This window comes from Rhinatrema bivittatum, chromosome 11, assembly GCF_901001135.1.
Source record: "Rhinatrema bivittatum chromosome 11, aRhiBiv1.1, whole genome shotgun sequence".
In the NCBI taxonomy this organism is placed as follows: domain Eukaryota; kingdom Metazoa; phylum Chordata; class Amphibia; order Gymnophiona; family Rhinatrematidae; genus Rhinatrema; species Rhinatrema bivittatum.
This window is the reverse complement of record NC_042625.1, coordinates 88,993,830-89,015,800: the sequence shown is the minus strand read 5'-3', so window position 1 is coordinate 89,015,800 and position 21,971 is coordinate 88,993,830. Positions and strand designations below refer to the sequence as shown.

General features: G+C 44.9%; 1 protein-coding gene across 1 annotated transcript in view; it reads right to left on the bottom strand.

Moving 5' to 3' along the window:
- Nucleotides 1-18,581, bottom strand: part of ZNF683 (zinc finger protein 683) — a 28,558-nt gene extending 9,977 nt beyond the window's left edge. The window contains exons 1-2 of the mRNA XM_029619086.1: nt 18,433-18,581; nt 17,710-17,780 (exon numbers count right to left, since the gene is read on the bottom strand). Of these exons, the coding sequence (XP_029474946.1) occupies nt 17,710-17,780; nt 18,433-18,581 (220 nt within the window). The remainder of the gene's footprint in view (nt 1-17,709; nt 17,781-18,432) is intronic.
- Nucleotides 18,582-21,971: the final 3,390 nt, after the last annotated feature.

The window sequence follows — 21,971 nt, the reverse complement described above, 5'->3', positions numbered from 1 at the left end:
CAGTCAGTAGCTTTCACTTGCTGATGGAAAATCCCTTACTGCTGATCAGAAATATTTAAAATACTTTCATCCATGGTTTTGGGGGTTTTTACGGCTGCCTTCTTCAGTTCAATGAAGGACATTTTTTGTAGATTACACATAGACATACAAATGCCTACATTATCCAGAAAAAAATCATGTACACAGAAAATGGGGAAGATTGTTATCCTAAAACCCCACCTGAATATCAGATTGGATGCTTAATTGGGGTTGCCAGTGAGATACTTAAATGTCTGGGAGCAAATTATGCTCGTACCTAAGCTCAACTACAATTGCAACCCTCTCTAGCCTTTTCACTAACTCCACAAATAGATGGGCCTTCCGTTTCCCGCTCCCAGCGAGCCACGAGCGTGTCCTTTGTTTCAAATCTCCAACTCACTAGGAGCCCGGGATTAACAGCCCTGTGTATACAATTGGCCACCAAACCCTTTTCCCCTCAGCTTCCTGAGAAGATAGTTTGTAATGAGACAGGTCGCTCTTCCCAGAGACCTTTACGGGACCACGGATCGTGCAGAGTGCCCTGGGCTTCTGGAGTGGGCTACTGCAGCAGTTCCCCCATCACACCCAGGAAATCTTTTCATTAATTTTGAAGACCTCACTGATGTAAAGGTCCGGCTGATTTGCGCTTTATTTCTCAAGTCACTCTCCTTTTGTGAACAGAGGGTCTGACTGGCTTAGATTAACTATTTTACTCTTGGATTATGGACCAGCTGTAAACTACTGAAGATGACTTAAGTAGAAGAAGGGATCAGGAAAGAAAATTCTCTTTTTTATTTTTTTTTGAAAAGTCATTAGAAGTCCAGAGAAAAGGGGATCAACCGTAATGGGTTTTAAGGCCCAGGGCACTCTAGGTCGACAGCCACTCCTTTCTGCCATCCTCTGCTGATGAGTAGTGCTACTGCTATTAATAATGTATATAGTGCTACAATGTGTACATACACGGAGAAGCGACGGTCCTAAACGCCGCACTGCTGTTGTGCTCAGGATGGGTTTAATGTAAACCTGACAGGCTCCAGAGCTCATCAGATACCAGCGCAGTCACAGGGAAACCCCAAAGCACTCGCTTCTGCCCTTGTTTGACCTTGCTTGCTTTCTCTTCTCCTTTTATTGTACCTGCACTACACCTGCCGGGAAGAGGCTGCAATTAGCAGAGAGGTGACTCAGAGTAATGTTGTCTGAAACCAGACTGCAAACAAAACTAGGCCAGTGTGTTTCTTTACCTTTCCTGGCCCACACCTGACACAGGTTGTCAATAAACGCTTCCTGGCAGCCTTCCCTTCCCATCCTCACAAAGATGCCCTCCCAGCAGCATCTGCTCTCCCCTTGGCTTTATACCCCACAGAAGGGACAGCTGAATCTGTGAAGACGCCTCCAGACCTCCGTTCAGCAAAACTCCCGAGCCAGCCAGCTCCAGTCCTGGGATTTTGAATGTGGGATTTCTAGTCCCTGCTTCTACCATTTGAAATTAGCACTACGGATACCAGAGAGCAGTGGAATGGGGAGGCGGTGGCTGGAAGGAATACAGGACTGGCCCAAGATCTCCCTCCATGAACTTGGGTCACGTCACACTGCTGGTAAGTTGAGGAGACCTGATCCCTCCGTGCCATAAAGGATGGCTGAGCCAGTCCTGGTTTTATCCCACAACAGCTCCGGAGATGCCAGAGGGTAAAACCTGGATGGCTGAGAATCAGGAGGCATTTTTCTCTCTATCTGGACCGGCTCGTGGTTATATTTGACTCCATCCTGGGAGATTCCAGTACAGGACTTTTGTTTTTGTTTTTTTGGCACGCTTCTGAATTCCTCAAAAGCCTGAGTCAAAGAAAGACTCTTGAAGGTCCTGGAGGAAGTTTCTTTCCACCATCTTTGTCTCCCTCTTTCAAAACAATATTTTACTGAATAAAATCAAATCTAATAACCCAGAAGCACCTTGTGTAGGAAAAAACCCCAAAGAGAGATGAATTTGACACTAATAACAGAATTGAGATGCCAGATTGATCGCTCTACTTTTCTCCTACACCAGGCTGGTTTTCCTGGCACGTCACCTCAGCGCATTGTCTTCCATCCTCACCTGGCTAAAAGTGAAGAACCTGTGCCTGAACTCTCTGTCAAGTGTAGGATTTTGTGTGCCCACGTCCGCGTGAGGTTTTGTGAATGACCTTTCAAGACCCCCCCCAAAAAAAGCAGTCAAAAAAGCAAACAGAATGTTGGGAATTATTAGAAAGGGAATGGTGAATAAAACAGAAAATGTCATAATGCCTCTGTATCGCTCCATGGTGAGACTGCACCTTGAATACTGTGTACAATTCTGGTCACCGCATCTCAAAAAAGATATAATTACGATGGAGAAGGTACAGAGAAGGACAACTAAAATGATAAGGGGGATGGAACAGCTCCCCTATGAGGAAAGACTAAAGAGGTTAGGACTTTTCAGCTTGGAGAAGAGACGGCTGAGGGGGGATATGATAGAGGTGTTTAAAATCATGAGAGGTCTAGAACGGGTAGATGTGAATCGGTTATTTACTCTTTTGGATAATAGAAAGACTAGGGGGCACTCCATGAAGTTAGCATGGGGCACATTTAAAACTAATCGGAGAAAGTTCTTCTTCACTCAACGTACAATTAAATTTTGGAATTTGTTGCCAGAGGATGTGGTTAGTGCAGTTAGTATAGCTGTGTTTAAAAAAGGATTGGATAAGTTCTTGGAGGAGAAGTCCATTACCTGCTATTAATTAAGTTGACTTAGAAAATAGCCACTGCTATTATTAGCAACAGTAATATGAAACAGACTTAGTTTTTGGGTACTTGCCAGGTTCTTATGGCCTGGATTGGCCACAGTTGGAAACAGGATGCTAGGCTTGATGGACCCTTGGTCTGACCCAGTATAGCATGTTCTTATGTTCAATAACAGGTATCAAAGCCCACAGAGACTCCACTTGAGACATATACAGAAAAAAAAATCTGTTTCCCTTCTTTTGTTTCACCCAGCTATGTCTTTCTTTCCTGCTCACTGAGAATTGGGGCTGAGATGTAGCACATGAGCGTTCATTCTCATCCACTCTGGGAGTTTGCCTCTCTCTCACATCCACCCTTCCCCTCCTCCACTCACATTCTTAGCCTGCTCATTGCAGTGACAATCCTCAGCAGAGGGAGGGGGAGGCAAGCACCAGAGTCCCTTCTGGAACCCTGCAATCATCCTAAATCTGGCCACTAGGTGTCACCATTGCATGCTGACTGGGACTGTATCCTTCCAAGGATTGTAAGTGCTACCTCTGCAGCATCTCAAGACCTGAGCCAGAAATCGAACCTGAGTCCCTCTGCATACCAGTGCATGGCATTGGCCCCAAACTGCCAGGCCTTCGCCCCAAACTGCCAGGCCTTCAAGCATAACATGTGCAGCTCACGTTCCTGTTCAGATCCATCTATGGCACAGTGACAGGCATTGCTCATAGGGAACGTCATTCATTAGGCTTTGATATAAACTTCTTTAAAACAGAAAATAAGAAGGATTGCCTGCTTGTAATCTAATTTTCAACCAGCCTTTCCAGAGGATGTTCAAGGCAGCTTCCAGCATTATTAGAATTCTGATATAAAGTCCCTGCCCCCAACACCTTAGAATCTAAATGAATACCTGAGAGAATGGGAGAGTGACTTGCCCAAGATAACAAGGTGTGGAAGTGGGATCTGAACTCTGTTTTCCCTGGCTCCCTGCCCCTTGCTCTAACCAGCAGAGTGCACCCTGTATCCATGCTCTTATGACTATACCTACAGTTTCTGTTTAATACCCCAGATCCCCAGAAATAGGTTTCAGGATCCCGGTGCTCTGAACCAGACCAGCTCTTCCTGGAGACCTGAAGCCGTTCAGTAACCACAGCTGTAATATGGCTGAGGAGGCAAAGGAAGCCCACGACCTTTCCCAGAATGATGCTGGGGGGCGGAAGGGTTACCTGGTACAGCCACAGCAGCGTCTTTGCCTAGATTTTGGTGCCTGCTTAGAATGGATTCTGAATTTGTTCCCTGCAAAAGAGCGCGTCCTCACGGGAATCAGAAAGCAACCGCATGTGAGGGATGTGATGCCACCCATACAGGGATACCAAGATGCTGAATTGGATTCAGGAAGCTTGATAGGCATGAAAATGTGCCTGACTGCCATAGTAATTCATGATGTGGTTAGAAAATAAGAGAAAAATATATAATAGTCCTAATAAAATGATAAAGTACTGAAAGGACCACACCAGGCTGGTGGAGATGTTCAGGATTGTCTCTGGTTAGATTAAGATTCTGATAGATTTTACTTCTCCGTCTCCGGTTTCGCCCAGAATGAGACAGAATCACAGAAAGTGAGGAAGAGAGAGAGGGAACGACCAAGAAAAGCAAGAAAAAAGGAAGAACAGGAAGAGGGGTGCAAGAGAGCAGCAGCGAAAGGCAAAAACCAGAGGAAAGAGAGAGGTGGGGGGTGGGGGGCAGTGCCTGGGAAGCGACTGCAAGAGTCCCTGGCCACCTTTTCCAGGCAGCCTAACAACGGCGACAGCTGGAGCTTGCTTTCACTGTTCACACAGTTTCAGATTACCTACGGGGGTTAGACTGTGGGTGAACCTGGGATTTCCAGATGTGGCCCTGAGAACTTCAGATCCAGAATTTCCAGTACTGCAAACTGTATTTCTGGTTTGCCACCGCCCCATGTGGTTCTGGGGAGATTTCCCACCCCGTCCCCTTCAGCTGCCACTCAACTCTCCATCCCCATTTCCTCTTTCATGTTGAGTCTCCTCCACTTCCTAATGGGATTTGCATGATGTGACCACCTCTCTGTCTGCAGATCCTCCAGAACTAGCACATGCAACTTCCCAAGGAGAGTCATCTGTTTATGGACTCAGCAGTCATGTGACAGATTTAGGAATTACCTAGTGCACCAAATTTTGAAGGTTCCAGTGCAACTGTGCCAAGGAGGAGCCTGTTCCAGTCGTCTACTTCAAAGGGGCACTGCTGTGGCACTCTGGGACTCTGGAGAGGGGTAGTGATAGAGGGACTTCACCCACTATCTGATTTCCAGGGTCTTCTACCTCCCCCCTCCTCTATTCTCCAATTCTGCTTATGGGTGCCCAAATCCTAAATCTGGCCCTGTATGTGACAAGTATAACAGGGGATTAAGAGAGATGACCCTTCCTTCACCTCTGGAAGAAAAGAGAGTCCAGATGGTAGCCCTCCTGTCATCATGTGGAATCAGGCCCTTAGGTTAAAAAGTCTCCCCATAAACCTTATCATAAGTGGCAAATGATTGGTGAGGGGGAGGGGTGTTCCTCCCGAGGTACAAGACTCACTTTGGGGTAAATCAAACCTCAGCTGGTGGTATCTAACCTTCCATGCTTCTTGCTGGTTGTGACAGATAGAATGGATCCTTCGTGACCTTGCTCACCATCAAGAAACACCACCCAAACCCATTATCCATCTCTGCAGATCTAAATATTTAAGATGGTTGTTGAAAAGAATGTCATATCCCCCTTCTAATCACTGATTACTGAAGATATTAACGTTCAAAGATTTTTTCAAGATTCTTCTAGTTAACCAGACCCACCAACAGGAACCTAAATAATGCAGCGGGGTAGGGAGGAACTGCTGCTGGGTTGATTCTTATCAAGCTTGTGCTTATAGAAAAGTGTAAATACACATTTAAGGAACTTAAAAATGCACCTGGGAAAAGATTATTTTTGAAAGAAGGAGTGAAGGGAAGGGTTGTGATATACCTGCATAATAACAGTGGTCACACCTGACATTTAATGCCTCCCCCCACCCCCACCCATACCACAAAAAATGGAAACATAAGAAATCAAAAAGAAATAGGACCAAAAAAAGGAAAGAAAGGAGACCCAGACATAAGAGCAAAAAAAGGGAAGCAGCAGGTCCAAAAAAGTTGCAGCAGTGCTATCTAGATTGCTTAAATTGCCAATGTGCAATCTGGACAGCTCTGCTGAGCTTGGATATCCATAAACCTTGAGTTGTCCCAACACATGACATAACTCAGTCTCCAAAATCCTGGGGAAAGCACAAAGCCAGCATCTCTTACTGTTATCTTATTGCATAGAGCCACAACACACTAGATTGCTTAAATTGCCAAAGGAGTTTTCATATTGTCCACTATGTGCAGTCTAGACAGTGCTGCTGAGCTTGGATATCCGTAAACCTTGAGTTGTCCCAAGACATGACATAACTCAGTCTCTGAAATCCTGGGGAAAGCACAAAGCCAGCATCTCTTACTGTTATCTTATTGCAGAGAGCCACAGCACATTGTTTCACCACAAGCGAAAAGTACAAAAGCTGGTGTGATCCCTTCTCGAAGGTTTGTCCTGGAATATAACCGGTATTACTTTCTGTTTTCTCCTCACCATCTCAGAAGTAGACTGTATTATAAATAATTGGCTCGTGGCAGGCAGCCGAGGGGCACTTTTTGTGCAAATTTATAAGAATAAGCCATAATTCTCAGAATTAAGTGATAAGGTTAGAGCAGGAGCTGACAGAGTCAGGCTTAGGATGGAGATAAGAGCCAGGATTAGGGTTGGGGTATGGTTAAAGTTAAAATTAGGGCTCAGATTAGAGTCAGGATTAGGGACCTTCGTTTTCAGTTTTTATTTTATTTTGACTGAGAACTTCAATGTTGGAACAAAATGAAGTCAGTGGAAAAATGTCTTTTCCACTGATTTTTCTCCTGGGCATTATAACAAAGTCATTTTTACACTGATTTTTTTTAGTTATAACATTGAAATTCCCAGGAAAAAAAATAAAATGAAGGTCCCTAATTTTGAGTGTGGAAGTCAGGAGAGGAAGGGTCAATGCTGGGTTTCAGGCAGGGTTATGGTTAGGGTCAGAGCTGAGATTAGAGGGGAGAGCCAGTGTTGGGGTGAAGTAGGGGAACCTATGCTTATAGGTTCTTACCTTGGGTGGAAAAACTTTGCTGAATTGTAATTATTTATGCAAAACACATTTTCATTAAATCTTATGGTGAATAATTTTGTGGAAAGGTAGGCGACACTAAACTCTTACAGTGTTCTTTGTAATGTGAGAAGTGTAGTTTTTGGCATATGACAGAGAGAAAAAATGAAGAGGGGGTGTGTGAAACCCCTAGGGGAGGAAAGAAAGAGCTGACCCCCAGGTAGGACTGTGCACCAATGCTCTTCTTGTATGCCCTGCTCTGTCCAGGTTAGCAAGTGTTCCTGAATGAATGTCCTTTTTAATGGAAACTAGTGGTCAAATGCTTCCCAAGATGCTCAACCAAGAGATGGGGGGAGGGGGAGCGTGTAAACCAGGGCCAGGCCTCCCCAGCATCCCAATCTTGAAGCAAGGGAGGGCAGGTGGAAAGGCCATTGAGCCTTGCCACATTTAGTGCAGTAGCTTGACAGGTTTGAAGGGGATGCTACCAAAACACGTAGGGGAGAGGGGCGCAGCTGCTGTAAAATGGAGGAGGAAGATAAAATGGGAGGCACCGGTCACTTTCTCTGAACAGGTGGGGATGATTAGGCAGAATTCACTGGGGGGGGGGGGGGGGGAGTTTAATAAAGCCGAGTGAGAATGAGGTGGTAGGAGAACCATTGCACACTGGTATCTAATGAGCTCGTGCAGAGGTGAGGCGTCAGTGGTGACATCAGAGACAATGTGGACCAATCGGGTCCAGTGCTTGCAATGCAGTTTGTGACTCTCTCATTAACATGATTACTCTGGGGTGCTGGGGGGTGGGGGGGGGGTGTGAGGAACTGCACGGAAGACGTTGGAAACATTTCAAAGCAAAAGGCTTTAAACGCCAGACCCATGATGCTGCAGGGCAGAGGAGCAGGGCTTGCATCTCCCAGTTGTTGGGGATCTGTTGGGCCTAGTGCATTGCAAAGGTGGCTGTGCTCCAGCCCAGAGAGGGAGGAAAGCTGCTACCTCTGTTTCCGTGGTGTCCCCAGCCAACCAAGTGGTGCTAAGGATGCATCTTGGAGCAGGTGCCCCCTTCAGCCCTCGGAGCAGCAAGGATCCACCCTGGCATGCTGTCGAAGGGAAAGGGATAGAAGAGGAAAACCTGACTTTAATAGTTAAAATGGCTATGAATTACTGCTGGCCGGGCATACTTTTGAATATTAAGCAGCGTGCAAAGGATTCACCCATCTGGTGAGTGTGCAATTAAAGGTTTGAATGCGAAATGTCCTACCTGGGCTCTGGAGAGGGTGGCCAGCTTAACCCCATGTGCATGTGGGGGGAGGGGCAGTCTCAGTGGGGGGAGCGCTGTTAAGGTTCTGTAACTCTCTTTAGAATGAGTTTGCTGACAGGAAGGATATCTTGTTCAGGGGCTTTTGCTAAATTTGGAGAGGTGGCTGGCAGCCTGTGCTGAGTCCGCACCACATGAGAGAGAGAGAGAGACAAGAAAAGGCTTCTATTTGCTCATAAATTCAAGAAAGCAGAACCTGATGTTCCCTAACACCTTCACGATTCCCCAAAATGTTCTGTGCAAGAGCTGGAGCCGGGGGGGGGGGGGGGGCTTTCTAATCTTTTCCAAAGACCAAACCCAGGGATGATAAGGGAGGGATTCTTTCTGCCTCCGATAAAAGAGCCTTATAAAGTTGCATTCTGCGGTGCTGCGCCCCAGCTCTTCCAAGGGTCCTTTCAGAAGTGAGGGGTCTCCAAGACAAGTGAAATGTTAGCAGCCTTCCATCCTGACCTTGCTATCATTCATTTTCCTTCTAGCATGAAAGACCAAATCCTTGCTGATGGGTGAACTAAACCATCAATGGTGCAATCTACATCTACCTCATTTAATAAAAAAATACAGCCTTACTGCTTTTTTTTTTATTATTATTATTATTATTATTATTATTATTATTATTATTACACCACTTTTAGCTTAAGGAAGTTTACAACATGTTTTCAGGAACAATAAAACCCTGCCCCAAAGACCTTGCAAACTAAGTGGGCATCTGAGGCAATGTGAGATCAAGTGACTTGCCCAAGGTCACAAGGGATATCATTGAGGAAAATGGGATGTGAACCCTGGTTTTGCTGGTTCATAGCCCATTGCTCTAAGCACTAGATCCATGTTTTTCTCCTTGTGTGCCACCTTTTGTGGTCCGCTGGGCAGCCCACCCCACCCAGGCATCCCCAATAGTGTGAATGGTATGAAAAGCTAGCAGAACACAGACTCCAATGACAAATCATCTCCCCTCCCCATAAATAAGACCAGTGCTGCTCTGAACCCTAACGGAAACTGCTCCCAGACTCAATCTAACAATGAAGAAATCACCCATCCCAGGTGGAATGGCATGAAGGACGTTGTCATTGTCACTGCTCTATGGATGCAGAGTGACTCTCTACAAAGGGCTCAGGCACCAATGCAGCTCACTGCAAGGGCGTCAATGTTACAACCTCCCTTTAAGGTTCCTGATGCATGGACAGAGTTTCCACGTTCAGTACTCAAAGGAAACGCACCCTCCAGGGAGGAGAGAAGAAGCTGAGATTCTTCAGTATTTCGTTCCACCTGCTGCCCAATAAGTTCTGATCTTGACATGGAAAATTAACTTCTTTTTCGCTGTTTCCTGTTTTCAATTCAGCCTTCAACTTAAACCTGAGTGCAAGAATGACTAATATATTCTGCAGAATGTAACACACTAGCATGCCACATGCCTTGTGAGCAAAAATGTTCCTTTTTTGGTTTTCTGGTTCTTTTTAACCTTCCCACATCAAAAGACCTCCAGCTAGGATGGCATATGGGCCTTGGTGCCCTTCAAAGGACCTTGGTTGGCTAGAGTAAGTACCTGAAAGCTCTCTGAGTAGGATTTAACCTGACCAACTTGTAAAAATGAAAGTCTCCCAGAAGGTAGATTGGTGAAGCATGACACTGTATTCCATCCTGAGGAGGAAATATCTGTTAACTTAAAAGATCCTTCACGAGCTAGAGCTGAGGGGGGATATGATAGAGATGTTTAAAATTATGAGAGGTCTAGAACGGGTAGATGTGAATCGGTTATTTACTCTTTTGGATAATAGAAAGACTAGGGGGCACTCCATGAAGTTAGCATGGGGCACATTTAAAACTAATCGGAGAAAGTTCTTTTTTACTCAACGCACAATTAAACTCTGGAATTTGTTGCCAGAGGATGTGGTTAGTGCAGTTAGTATAGCGGTGTTTAAAAAAGAATTGGATAAGTTCTTGGAGGAGAAGTCCATTACCTGCTATTAAGTTCACTTAGAAAATAGCCACTGCGATTAGCAATGGTTACATGGAATAGACTTAGTTTTTGGGTACTTGCCAGGTTCTTATGGCCTGGATTGGCCACTGTTGGAAACAGGATGCTGGGCTTGATGGACCCTTGGTCTGACCCAGCATGGCATGTTCTTATGTTCTTAAGTTCCTTGCCTCAAGTGACTTTCTGACTCTCTACAAAAGCCTCTCAAGGACTCTTTGCAGTGAACAAGTCATTCTTTGGTGATTTCCAAAGGGAGCTTGAAGCAACATTAGGCAGGGAGCAAGGGGAATCCACAGAAATATAGAAACATGACAGGAGAAAAAGACCATCCACATGGAGAAAACAGATTTTAATTTCAATTCTGTTGAGATTATATAATACTACATTTTATTGCTGCTCTCATTCAGGCTGATACTGTAAAGTGCTCTCAGCTGAGCACACTTTTAACCCACTGTTGGATGCGCATTTTCGACGTGCATCCACTACCCCTTATACTGTAAGGGGTTTAGCGCGTCGAAAAAGTGCATCCAACCCCCGCCAAAACTAATAAGGCTCATCACATGCAAATAAATGTTAATGAGGCTATTAGTCATTCACCAGGGATACTGAAAAAAAAATGTGCAGCTGATGCACACATTTTATGCTCAGAAGTTAGTGCCTGACATCCTCCAACTTAATTTTTAAAAAACAAATTTTTGAAAAGTGTCAGTAGGTCAGGTTAGGAAAATGGATGCTCAGTTTTACGAGCGTCCATTTTGCTAACCCGTTGTCAGCCACCTCTCCTGGGCAAGGAGGCGCTAGGGGCACATAATCGTCTCTGGTGCTTCCTTTTAGTGCAACTTCTCATTTAAATACAGGATTGCGTGCCCAGGAGAGGTTCTGTGCACGCGATGGGAGAGCGGGAGCTCAACACTGAGCACCCATTTTCCCGCACACTTTACAGAATCAGTCCCATGGGTAACAATGAGCAAGCACTTGAGCAATGGTCTGGTCCTAGGATCTGGCTCAGAAAATACTAATGCTTCTGGGACAAAATAATGCAGTTTGCTGCCTACTGAAGTGCGCAGTATAAAGAAGTTATTTCTGTTGTAATAGGATCTGATGGCATTGCAAGGTACAGCAGTACAGTCCTGTAAGCATAGGGCAATGGAAAGTCATGTAGACTCGATGAGACCAAGTATTTCTTAGTGGAAAGGGCATTCTAGGAGAGTACCAAGAGGTCCTGGTATGAGGCTAAAAGGGTTTAGACTCCTGAGCATCATTAGGAAATATTTCTTCACAGGAAGGGTGGGAGATCCAAGGGACAGCCTCCCAGGGAGAAGTGATGGAGGCAAAACTATCCAGAGGATCCTTAGGTGCAGGGAATTGGAGGCAAAACCAGAGGTGAAGTAAACTCTGTAGTATGCAACAGGAAGCAGAAATGAGCAGAGATTAGAAGATGGTTTTTATCTGTTGTCATATCCAGCTTCTGTCATATGCACAGGTATAAGCTGGAATACAAACCATCCTAGGCACAGCTGCATGGATGGGTGAGTGCAGGGGAACCCCCAGACCCGGGGCAGCAGGCAGATCCAATTTCCATCTGATGTGGGGGCCGTTCAAGTACTCGGAGCACCCAGGCAGCTGGTGCCATGCAGTGGCATTGCCTAGTGAGAGCAGGGAGTGGCATTTAGTTGGGGGTTAGGGTTCTGTTATAGTTTTAAGTATGCATTGATTTCTGAATTGTTCAGAGTTGGTTTTATGATGTATTTAAGCTGTAATTATGAACATTATCTTTCCATTGTTTAAACTGTTTTGGATGCTGCTATGGAATGAGAAGGGGCAACATAAGTGTAAGATAAAGGGGATACTTTGTGTGCATAGAGCGGGTAACTTCCCATTTTATGGGATACTTCCTTTCATCATGGCAGTTTGCGGGAAAGCTTCAACACATGAATATCAGAACCAGGAAATTCCCCACTGCCCCCCCCCCCCAAGAAAAACGAAAGGAATTCAAAGCGGGGCTGTGTGTCATTTTCCTGTCTCCTTCCTCCCTCCCCCGCAGGTCTGTTTCTCCATCGTTCAGGGGGCCTGCTCCTTTGTCTTTGGCTAAGTTGGCTCACTGGGTTTCACAGTCTTTGCTCAGACTCCGTGTCCTGTGATGAGAACCATTATTGTGGGAATGCGGAGCCAGGAAAGGTTTTCATTTAGTTTCTCAGAATGACTAACTCCAGTTTGTCCGTTCATACAATGACTGGCAGGTTCTTCTTTCTAGCATCCTGGTATTGTGTGCAAGTCAGTCAGCAGTTGGATGCCATTATCTGTTCTCTCCTCCGGAACGCCTCCCCTGCAGTGAGCAGGCCTCTCCCTGTTTGTCCCGTAATTTCATTGCACTGGAAACTGGCCACGGAAGGCAAGTAGTCGTGGATTGTGCATCTTCCACCACCAAGACTATCTGCTTACTGCTTTTCAGGGTTTCCTAGTTGTAACCTGAAACTTTTCCTTTTTAATAAAGTGGGAGAATTTCACAACATTTTCTACAGATGTTGGGAATGATTCCAAATTGCACATTCTGTGTACATCAGTGTTTGAAGCTTCACTTCTGGGTGAGAACATTGAATACCGAGCCCTTTTCTCATGCAGAAATTAAGCGCGGTGCCTCACAAAGACATTTCTGAACTGTTTGGCAAATGAAGAAATAAAAGACATTCATTCAAGTGGATTGTAAGATCCGAGGCAGCATGGTTTTACCAGAGGTAAATCTTATCAGATGAATCTGATCGATTGGATGACAGAGAGTTGGATCAAGGGGAGAGCGCTAGACGTAGTGAACTTGGATTTCAGCAAGGCCTTTGACATGGTTCCACACAGAAGACTTGGTATGGATCCTAGAGCGACTGACTGAGTTAAAAACTGGCTGAGTGGGAGGCGACAAAGGGTAGTGGTAAATGGGGTTTTCTCTGAGGAGGGGGGTGTTATGACAGTGTGTTTCAGGGATCGGTCCTTGGACTGGTCCTTTTGTGATCATAATAAAGGAAGGGTGGTCGGGAAAGGTTTCTCTTTTTGCCGATGATATAAAATCTGTAACAGGTGCACAGCCAGGAAGGAGTGAAAAACATGAGGAGGGATCTAGCATAGCTCAAGGAATGGTCAAAGGTCTGGCAGCTAAGATTCAATGCTAAAAAATGCAAAGTAATGCATTTAGGATGCAAAAACCCAAGGGAAAGGTACAGTACTGGAGGTGAAATTCTAAGCAAAAAAGGAAGAATGGGACCTGGGGGTAATTGTATCTGATGATCTTAAGGAGGCCAAATAGGTGGATAAAGTGATGGCAAAAGCCAGAGGAAAGGTGAGATAGGGGAGATAGGATAGAGACATTCAAATACCTCAAAGGTTTCCATGCACAGGAGCTGAGCCTTTTTCAATGGAAAGGAGACTCTAGAACGAGGGGTCATGGATGAGGGTGAAAGGGGGCAGACTCAGGAAATATTTCTTTACAGAGAGGGTGGTGGATGCATGGAACAGCCTCCCAGTGAGGTGGTGAAGACAAAAACAGGATCTGAATTCAAGAAAGCATGGGATAAATTCAGGGGATTTCTAAGGAAGTGATGAGAATTATGCTAAATTAATTGGACAGATGGGCAGACTGGATGGGTCATATGGTCTTTTTCTGCCGTCATGTTTCTCTGTTTCTAACACTGCATGTATTGTTTGCAGATATTTTGCAAAAATCAGAGAAATTGAATCTGATAATATAGGCTATTACATGTTAGGTTTTCAATAATATAATAACAGAATATTCAAACTGGAGGTCTATACATTTATATTTATTAGATGATTTGCATGGTTCAAGAACTGCATTAGCTTTACTTATTATGCCCTGATTATTTTTTTCTATTCTTTTGATGCTTTACAGAAAGTGGAAAGAATTATGTAACAGGGACTGAGGGCTGTCAGTGTGTCTGTCTGTCTATAAGCACATTAACTCTCCAAAAAAGGATGGAAATTCACCAAATTTGGCATGCAGGAAGAAAATGTGAATATCCCAAACAAGTTTGAAAACCAGAAACATCAGCTTAGAATTTTCAGAGAACTGAGCCTATAAAAACGATCCCCGTTGCTTTCAATAGGAAGATGGGAAGTGTTAGAATGCTGACCAGTGCTCCCTTCCCCTTCCAGCGCTGCACAAGCAGAAAGAGACAGAGAGGCAGGGAAAATGAATGAAGCAACTGGCAAAGGATGGCACAATATGATGTTTCCAAAGTACACATACACACCCCACCACCCATCCCCAAATACACTCTCACACCCCCATGAAGCAAATCATAGTACAAACATGTGCTTCCAATTATGCACGCACATCCCACCCTGCCCCTAAACACACATTCCACACCTCCACATGCCCCCCCATGCCCCATGAAGCAACCATCAAAGACTGATTCAAAGAGGTGATTCCAAAGTACACACATACACTCCCCATCCCCCACACTGCAACCCCTCATACACATGCCACACCCCCAAAGACATCACCATGCCCCCATGAAGCAACTGGAAAAGATGGCAGAAAAAGGCACTTCCAAAGTACACATCCTACCACACACACACACTCACACACTGCCCACCCCTCTCCCTCACACACACATACATACATACCCCATGCACAAGCATACCCCATACACATACTCCCCTTCACACACTTCCACAGCCCCCCCACTCCACACTCCTCCACACATACATATAGAAATTTCCCACACACATTCCACAGTTTACTATACCACACACATGCATATCACACATATGTTTGTCCTTCCTTGTTTAATGTAATGCATTCGTTTATGCGATGGTTATTGTTACAATGTAAACCGAAGTGATTTGTAACTTGTTACAAGAATATCGGTATATAAAAGTGTTAAATAAATATAAAATAAATAAATATACACATATACCCCTGGTCCTAATGCATTGATGCCCACCTACATCTTCCCCCCCCATATAGTCCGGGAAATAAATGATGCAGCTTCTCCATTCACACCCCACGCACACATACACACCCTCTTACATACACACATGCATAATATCTCAAACCACATCCCAGCAACCACATCCCCCCTTACATACACACAGCCATAACTCAAAACAACACACACCCCATAACAATTTGTCAATGTCTTATCGTATGTCTACTGTGGCTAAGACTGCATATTTTTATTTAAGACTCATCCAGCAAATTCGTTATTTGTGCCTACATGTTTTAAGAACAATAGCGCAGGCCTCAGTAATTTCAAGACTTCGTTAATGCAATAGAGTTTATTGGGGGCTTCCAAAAACGTATTAGCACAATTGCAGTTGATTCAGACACTGCAGCAAGGCTGACTGGGGGCTTAAAATGAGTGATCATGTTTCCCCAAAGCTTTGTGAGTTATATTGACTTCTGATTTAATTTCATGTTCAGTTTAAGCTGTTAGTGTTGTGCTTTAAGTTACTGCATATCAAGCACCTCGGTATCTGGTAAAGACAATTGAGAAATGTGTTCCAGGTTGTGTTCATTGTTCTTAACAGGGGTTTTTGGTGGTGCCAACAGTTGAAATCAAGTTGGTGAGGCATTGTTTTCCAATGTTTTCGCTGGTAGCCCTTAAAAGTTGAAATATTTTAGCATTCGGATTGAGAAGTAGGGAGGAGTCTTAGCCACAGTAGACATACGATAAGACATTGACAAATTGTTATGGGGTCTGGGTTGTTTTGAGTTATGGCTGTGTGTATGTAAGGGGGGATGTGGTTTGAGATATGCATGTGTGTACGTATATTTGCCCAAGCATTTAGATAATGTGATGGTTTCTTGCAGAAGTTAGATGAATAGGTAAGCTGGGGGACATTAGGGATGGGTAAAATGTTTTGTTGGAAGTTTTATTTCTAGTTGTATTCTTATTGCATATAATATTAGACTTAGACTTATTATAAATCACCTTGAGATTCACTGGAAACTAAATAATTGTAATAATAATAATAATTCCCCTAACATATACCCGGGCCACACATTATCTCCCCCTCCCACACACAAACCTACCCAAACACACACGCTGAATCTTCTGTAACCCACTTACACCTGCCCCCACATTCACATACTCACCCATACCCCAACTAGCCCCATACCCACAACCTCTGCACACACAGACAACTTACCTACAACTCACACCCACACCCACTCCTTCTACAAGCCTATGTTGAAAAGCATTCCCAAAGCTTTGCCTCCGCATGCTACCTCTTCTTGTTAGTACTGAGGCATACAGTTGGGTAGAAGTTTGTAATTCTGTGGTGTTTTCATTCTACATCGCCTCTGGCTTCTCATAGACTGCGTGGGATTTAATTCTTTGACATTGTGATGGTTCTCATGAATTTATTACCTGCTTTCCGTTTATTCATATTTGCACTGCAATCCATCACATATTTGAGATGGTTATGATTTTAAAATATGGAATAAGAAAAAGAAGAACACCAGAAAAAGATCAATAAGGCTATTCGCCTTGATATTTATTGGGAGAGCAAGAGGGGCAACAGAAGAGCACCAAAAAAATTCACAAGCTGTGGGATTTTAGAGCTTCTTAAGGGCTAACTGTATTTCATCTTACTGAACTTTGGCAGTGAAATGCTGCTGAGATGAGAGGAGTGGAACATATCTGGAATGACTTCTCTTTGCTAGCTTGGGGAAAAAAAAAAAAAGAGAACTAATTCTCTTTCCCACCCCAAGCACTGAGCACGCAAACAAAACTGAAGCAAAGCAGCAGTGCCTCCCAGAGCCATCCCAGCAAGCTGCAATATCATTGGAGCGCTGATTAGCCAATGGGAACTTGCATTTCATGATACAGGAGAGGCGTGGCTACAAACTGGAAAGATCTGAGGAGGGCAGCAGTAGCCAAGATAAATCTGGATCGTATAATATAGTTTTATTGGATGAATTTTTTTTCTGCTGATTCAGAGTAACATGCCTCATTCAGATTTCACCAAAAATTACTCAGAGGGAGAAAGTAGCTTTTGGAGCAAATGATTTTCGTCGGGAGCTTGCTGCTAAGCTTGACAGGGAACTAGGATTCCCACTTCTGTTGGGATCCCACATCCCTTATCCAATATCCATGCATGGTGAGAAACAAGGGGCCCCAAATCCCCTCCTTATAGGAGGATCCAAATGTTCTGGCAACAGCTCTGCGCTCAGTGTGGTACATAGGTATACATTTGGTGCTGAGCCTCGCTTGTTTCATGAATGTCGGGATATAATCATATCAGAAAGGAGTCACAGCTCTTGCTAACATATGCACAAAGAAGAAGTCTTGATGTTGAGACAAACAGAAGTTCAGTGAATGCTAGGAATATAGACCTGACTTTACCAATGAATGCCTTTGTGACACTGGGCAGGTCCCTATACCTCCTGGCTCTGCAGTTTATAAGTTATAAATAAGGGGTAAGAACAATAAAACTGCAGCAACCTCCTCACCACTGCTTTGTGGTATCTCCTCATTGAGATCACCTATGGCCTGCTTGCCAGAGGTGGCTGCCTGTAGGTTTCTGGGGTATTATAAATGAAAAACACTAGAATTGAAATTGGATATAAAAAGGAAGATTACTATACACTGTTGCTAGTACACATTATTATATGGTGCCACAGCAACTGTGGTTAATTGGTAGGGAAAAGAGGTAGAAATTGACTGGTTTTGCTTTGTGTTTCCCTCTCCTCACATCTTCCCCTCTGCTTCAGAGTCACCCCATGGGTCTTTGGAGACATTGCGCTCTTCACCTGTTGCACATTCCTATCTTTCTTTTGCTTCTTGTAAGGTTGTGGCACTGACAACAGCTCACGAGCACTCAGTGGTGGGGGGGTCTGACATAGTGAAAGCAGTGCATTTGTTGCACTTAGCGGTTCGCGGCCTCTCACGAGCCGCCACACTCACCCCTATGTCCCCCGTGCAGCGGGAGCACCGAACACAGCCTTCCTCCCGCTTGCGTGGCTGCCGCTGTGATCTTCCCCAACCCCAATGCACCGCTCTACTAGGCGCGCACACGCCCAATCCTGCCCTTCTTAAAGGGCCAGTGGCGGAAAACGGCAGCCCAGTGCAATCGATGACATCGCCATCTCAGGACTGTTTCAGGCTGGCTCCAGCTTCCAGCCCTTGCTTGGCAATGACAAGACTCCTTTGGGCGTAGCTGATTGCCTGCATACCTGGTTCCTGAAACCTGATCCTCGCTTCCTGGCTTCTTCTGCTGTACGTACTGCTGAGTTTCTGTTCCTGGTTCTCCGGAAGTTTGGTTGGCTTCCTGAGTTCTTGTCTTCCTGGTCATTCCCTCCTTCGTCTGACTCCAGTGTCCCATCTTATGTTTGAGGTCCTGGTCCTCCTCGTCTTCCCTTTGGATTGATCTTCTGGCTTTGACTCTGGACTGGATTTCGACCTTGCTTCTCACCGCCTGCCTCAGCCAAAACTTGGACTCCGACCTTGTACTTCGCCACCTGCCTCTGACCACGGCCTGTGTACCTACATTGCTTAATCTTCTCTTGACCCCTGGCTGTTCCTCCACTGACCCTTCAGCGTGCTGGCCGTAGCGTTCCCGACTGCTTGAACTTCCACCACTGCAGAGGCCCCCATCTGAGACCAGCCAGCCCCGGCACCTGAGGGCTCAACCTAAGGGGACCATGGGCTGGTACTGGTGAAGCTCCAGTTGGGCCTCTGCTTCCACCAGCTCCGCCTGCCGATGGTGGGGACTGTGGGCCTCCTCTCCACAGGTAGCACCAACTCCCCCTCGGCCCAAGGGTCCACCATCACAACAGTATTACAGCCAGCTGAGAACAGGGACCTGCTCTAGAGCTGACTCAGCCTCAGATAAAATGGATACTCTGAAGACCAACTGCAAAGCATGCAAGATAGATGTTACGAACATATTTAGGCCAGCGGTGGCTGAGCGCACATCCATTGAAGTGATGGGAAACTTTGAAATAGTTATGGGTGCTTATTAGAATAATTCCCACATTATGAAATAATGCCAAGGTTCTTTACTGACTCAGAGAAGTCTGGCTCGTCGTCTTCCTTCCTCTTCTGTGCTGTCACAATCACCTTAGGCTTTTATCTCCGGGCAGTGAGGCCAAGAAAATTTCCCTTGGTGCAAATCTGCTGAAACTGAAACTGACTTATGGAGCTAAGTGGTGCTTTTCTTCTTCTGTTTTGTTTTCTTTTTTGTCTGTACGTTTTAGGAAAATTAAACTTTATTTCTGCCACTTCTCGCATTCTTGGCTGCACATCAGCCCGGTGCACCTTGGTTTGTAATACATCCAAAAAAAGGAATGTCCCAGACAAAACCCCAGCCACTCAGAGAAGCTCTGGAAATTGGGAGGAAAATCTTGAAAAAAAAAATCCCAGCTGACCCATTGTTGGCTTGTGACCTCTACCTGCGTTTGCAAGAATAAATAAGCTCATCGCTGCTGGATGGTTCGGTTTCTGCCTGACATGGCCATAGCTCTCATGCCATTTGTATTGCATTTGCCAGTCTGCCAAGCCTGCACATGAAACTTCTCACACTCCCAGAGCCTGGAGTGCTCCATCCTGGCATGAGGACCATTTGGCAATGTTCAAAACCTGAGCTGGTAGAGAAAGACCAAAAGGGGAAGGTGTGAAGCAGGATGTATACATTTGGCACAACAGGATAATTAAAGCCTGCACTCCAGAGCCATGGTGAAGTGACTTCCTGCCCGCTTGTCATTTTGGAACCCTAATGGCAATTTTCAAGCCAGGAAGCCAGGAAAGAATGTGTCATGCCCTGCAACTACAAATATGGTCTATTCTGCTGGCAGCCGAGGGCCACAGAGAGGCCTTGCTTTTTAGATAGTCAGTCTCTCCCACAGCTGTTGAACTGTACAATTGTTTCAGGCTAAGCTGTGTGTCCAAATTTCTTCAGTTTTCCTATCCAGATTTTTAGCTTTCTTTCTGAAGGGAAGACAGCTTATGAGATTTCCATGCCTGGGTGTCTCCGGCTAATAACGTTTGTGTTTAATATCTTATCCACACCAAATTTTCCATACAAGTCAGGGGATCCTGACAGGGTTAATTTTTTTGGGGGGAGGGGTCCACAAATACACTCAGGTATATGCTGCAAAGTAGGCTGCATGGAACTTCTTGTTAGTCGTGAATGAAGGCTCTGGCTTGGCTTGGGGCTGGCTGGCTACTAAGCTCGTTGCAATAGAGTGGCGTTGGGCTAAGCTAGAAGAGTTATTATAGTTCAGTATTTCCACTACAGCAACTCTCAGCCTCTTGCCAGCACTTGTACCCTTTGCCTATCCACTATGTCCCTTTCTCGCATCAGCCAATATTTCATTTTCCTCTTCTGAGTGCTTCACTTGTCATTATTCTAGAGTGTTAAACACCGTCTGACAACTCTTTCTTTGTCGGTGAGATCTCTGTGTGGTTTCTGTGGATGGTGGCATGACACCATCGCCGGTGCAAAAATTAAAGCTAGGGATGTAGTTGGTGTAGCAAAAAAAAAAATAAACGATCAAACAAGACAGAGTGGAGGAGAAGATAAAGAAAGAGACACAATGAAGAATATGTAATCAATGAATCACAGTGGCAATGTATCTTTTCCACCAGAGAACATTTCAAACAGCGAGGACCTTCCCTGCCTTTCTTACCTTAGCAGCTAAAGATGTGCATGCACACTGGATGGAAGGGGGAGCTTCTTATTAATTCTGGGCACATTCTTCTGTTTCAAAGGGAATCTATAAAAGGCACTTCATCATGACTCAAGTCAGCCACATCTGAATTCCCTTTCTCTATGAGCATGTAAGCACTATGCAGTACTAGGAGATTATGTAGTTCTTGGCTTTAACCACCAGAACATAACCCATCCTTATTAGAGCTGACATACTAATAAAGCATGGTAGAAGCATGATCAACTCCAAAACGTGGCTTGAGTCGGCTCCTGAGTTGATTTTTCCCCACTCCCATCCATAAGGCTGCCTGATCACCAAACTGCCTGTATCATCTCCTAATAAGCAGATAGATTTTGGGGAAATGAGGAATATCAAGTGCCATAATAGTCATCTCAGAGTCCTGGTGGAAGAAGAATAACCAATGGGACACTGTCATACCAAAGTATGAATGATATCAATATGATAGGACATATCAGATAGGTGGAGGGGTGGCATTATTTGTTAAGATGGCATAGAGTCAAGCAAGATAAAAGTTCTGCAGGAAGCAAACTGCATTCTGGAATCCTTTTAGGTGAAAATTCCAAGTGTGACTGGGAAGAATATAGTAGTGAGGGTATACTACCACCCTCCTGGCCAGCATAAGGAAACTGAAAATGCTAACAGAGATTAGACAGGCAAATACAATTAGCTACACAATAATAATGGGAAATTTCAGTTACCTCAGAATTGATTGGGTAAATGTCACAACAGAGCATGCTAGGGAGATACATTTGGTCAAGGTGAACTCTTCCTCCACAGAGAGCATGGCAACCTGAATTTCAGAGCTAAATCAAAACCTGAGCTAGGAGGGTCCACTTTCTCTATCTATGGTTTTGTTTTAAAGGAAGATTGACTGCCATTGTGGAGCTGGAATCCCACAAGGTGAGAAATGGGGCAAAAGCCTGCTCTTCTCCTGACTTCTTAGTGATCTGGGCAGAGAGCTCAGTGCTTCAGAAGTTACAGTTGGCTCTCGCTGGGCCTTGGTGTAGCTAGCTGTGGTTCACACCTTCACTGCAGAGCTGCAG